Source organism: Haematobia irritans, unplaced genomic scaffold (genome assembly GCF_050003625.1).
Source record: "Haematobia irritans isolate KBUSLIRL unplaced genomic scaffold, ASM5000362v1 scaffold_27, whole genome shotgun sequence".
In the NCBI taxonomy this organism is placed as follows: domain Eukaryota; kingdom Metazoa; phylum Arthropoda; class Insecta; order Diptera; family Muscidae; genus Haematobia; species Haematobia irritans.
This window is the reverse complement of record NW_027445786.1, coordinates 75,857-78,258: the sequence shown is the minus strand read 5'-3', so window position 1 is coordinate 78,258 and position 2,402 is coordinate 75,857. Positions and strand designations below refer to the sequence as shown.

The 2,402-nt window shown below is 35.6% G+C and overlaps 1 protein-coding gene across 1 annotated transcript; it reads right to left on the bottom strand.

The window, feature by feature from the left end:
- Positions 1-511: 511 nt before the first annotated feature.
- LOC142242515 (uncharacterized) lies at positions 512-1,686 on the bottom strand. The gene is made up of 3 exons (XM_075314103.1): positions 1,261-1,686; positions 1,134-1,182; positions 512-1,017 (listed from the first exon to the last, which is right to left on the bottom strand). The coding sequence occupies exons 1-3, from the start codon at positions 1,684-1,686 to the stop codon at positions 512-514; spliced, it is 981 nt and encodes a 326-aa protein (XP_075170218.1).
- Between the last annotated feature and the right edge of the window lie 716 nt (positions 1,687-2,402).

Here is a 2,402-nt window from a genome sequence, read left to right as displayed (position 1 = left end):
ATGCCACCAAAATGTCGTCGATATAGACATAACGGAAATTAAATTCTCGAACGACATCATTCATGAAACGCTGAAAAGTTTGCGCAGCGTTGCACAAACCGAAAGGCATACGGGTGAATTCGAACAATCCAAATGGCGTGGTGATAGCTGTTTTCGGAATATCTTCCTCTTCTACCGGAATTTGGAAATATCCTTTAATCAAATCGATTTTTGAAAATACATTTTTGCCATGTAAATTTCCTGCAAAATCATGGATATGTGGCACGGGGTATCGGTCGGGAATTGTCACTTTGTTCAATGCCTTATAGTCTCCACAAGGCCTCCATTCGTTATTGGCCTTTGGTACCAAATGTAATGGGCTGGCCCAACTGCTCTTTGAGGGGCGACATATTCCAAGCTGAAGCATATATTCGAACTCTTTTTTAACTATTTTCAACTTTTCAGGCGACAATCTCCTAGGCTTGCTATAAACAGGCGGACCTTTCGTTGCTATCACATGTGTTACTGAATGCTAAACTTGAGGTATTTTATTCGACGGTCTTGCTACGTCTCTGAACTCGCTGATTAAGGAATAGAACGGAGAATTTTGCGGGAGTGTATTGCAAGTGACTGAAGATATTTGAGGAATAGTTGATAATGAACACTCAACCTTCAAATTTGTCCTTTTATCTATGAGGCAGCGTCTTCTTATATCGACAAGCAAATCGAAATTCTCTAAAAAATCGGAGCCAATGATAGGCTGGGTTATATCAGCTATAACGAACGGCCATACCAAATCTCTTCTTAAACCAAGATTAAGCTTAAGAATTTTTGTGCCAAATGTTTTAATCGGAGTTCTATTTGCTGCTTGTAGTTCGAACGCTTCCACTTCGCCTCGCTTTCCATATAAAGATGCTGGAATTACTGACACATCAGCCCCAGTATCCACTAAAAATTGTTGCTTGGAAGACTGATCCCGTAACATGAGGCGACATATCTTCAGTTCTCCTTCGTCCGTCACCGAAGGCGATGGAGATTCTAGTTTTCCGATTTATAAGAACAGGGAGACCGACACTTCGTGGCTTTATCACCAAATTTAAAGTGATACCAACACTTCCACCCCTCATTTGTTTCACCATGGGACCGAGTCTTACTTTCTCTACGTTTTCTGGATGTACTACGGTTACGTTGTGTTGTTCGCAGCTAGTCAAATTTTCGTATTATTTCATTAATTTGCCCTTCAAGGTTATCTAGTCTTGATACTGGGTCAGATTTACTTACTTGATTTATCGATGCATTTCCGAGATGGTCGTTTATTTTATCTGCCATGACCGATAGTTTATCCAAATTGTCAGTACTCACGGAAAGAACAGCTTTTATCGTTGCTGGCAACCGTTGGAACCATAAAGATCGTAGCATTTCTTCGGATACCTTTCCAGATGCTAATTGGCGCATGTCACGCAGCATCGCTGAAGGTTTTCTATCGCCCAAATCCACATTTTCCATAAGCTTCTGCAGACGTTTTTCTTCTGAATCTTGAAACTCAGCCAGCAGAGCGTTTTTCAGGGAATTGTACAAATCTCGCTCTGGAGGATTCTCGATTATGTGGCTTACCGCATTAAGGATGTTGCTTTCTATAGAGCCAACCAGCGTATGGTATTTCGTGGAATCCTGAGAAATCCCAGCGTTAATAAATTGACTCTCCATCTGGCTAAACCAAACGGCGGAACTTTTACTGCAACACGTGAAATTGTTGAATTTTCCTCCATATTATCAGGCATTGTTCTCAAATACTCAGGGGTCACCAATGAAGGAAACAAATTTAGCTTTTCCTTTTTTTATTACAAAAATTATTTATTGAATATATCTAGTGTGACAGAGGAATATTAATTAATTTGAAAAGATTTTGTATTCTCAAAAGCAAAGCAAAGAAAACTAGAAGAAAAAGTATTTTTAAATGTAAAGTATGAATAGTGCAAGTAGTATATATTCCCACATTTTTGTAGAAAATAGTCTCAAAATTGTATTTCTATAGAAAATTTTGTCAACATTTTATTTCTATACAAAATTTTGTCAACATTTTATTTCCATAGAGAATTTTGTCAAAATTTTATTTCTATAGAAAATTTTGTCAAAATTGTATTTCTGAAGAAAATTTTGTCAATATATCTCTATAGAAAATTTTGTTACAATTTTGTCAAAATTTTATTTGTATAAAAATTTTATTTCTATAGAAAATTTTCCCAGCATTTGATTTCTATATAAAATTTTGTCAAAAATTTATTTCTATAGAAAATTTTGTCAAAATATTACTTCTATAAAGAGTTTTGTTAAAATTTTATTTCTATAGAAAATAGTCTCAAAATTGTATTTCTATAGAAAATTTTGTCAAAAGTTTTTCTCTATACAAAATTTTGTCAAAA

Bases quoted from the DNA above. Each gene is read 5' to 3' on its own strand.
- LOC142242515 (XM_075314103.1), bottom strand. From the start codon at position 1,686: ATGGAGAGTCAATTTATTAACGCTGGGATTTCTCAGGATTCCACGAAA. The intron at 1,183-1,260 runs GTAAGTAAATCT...AAATTTGACTAG, and splicing joins GAAATGCATCGATAAATCAA to CTGCGAACAACACAACGTAA. The intron at 1,018-1,133 runs GTAAGACTCGGT...TCGGAAAACTAG, and splicing joins ATCCAGAAAACGTAGAGAAA to AATCTCCATCGCCTTCGGTG.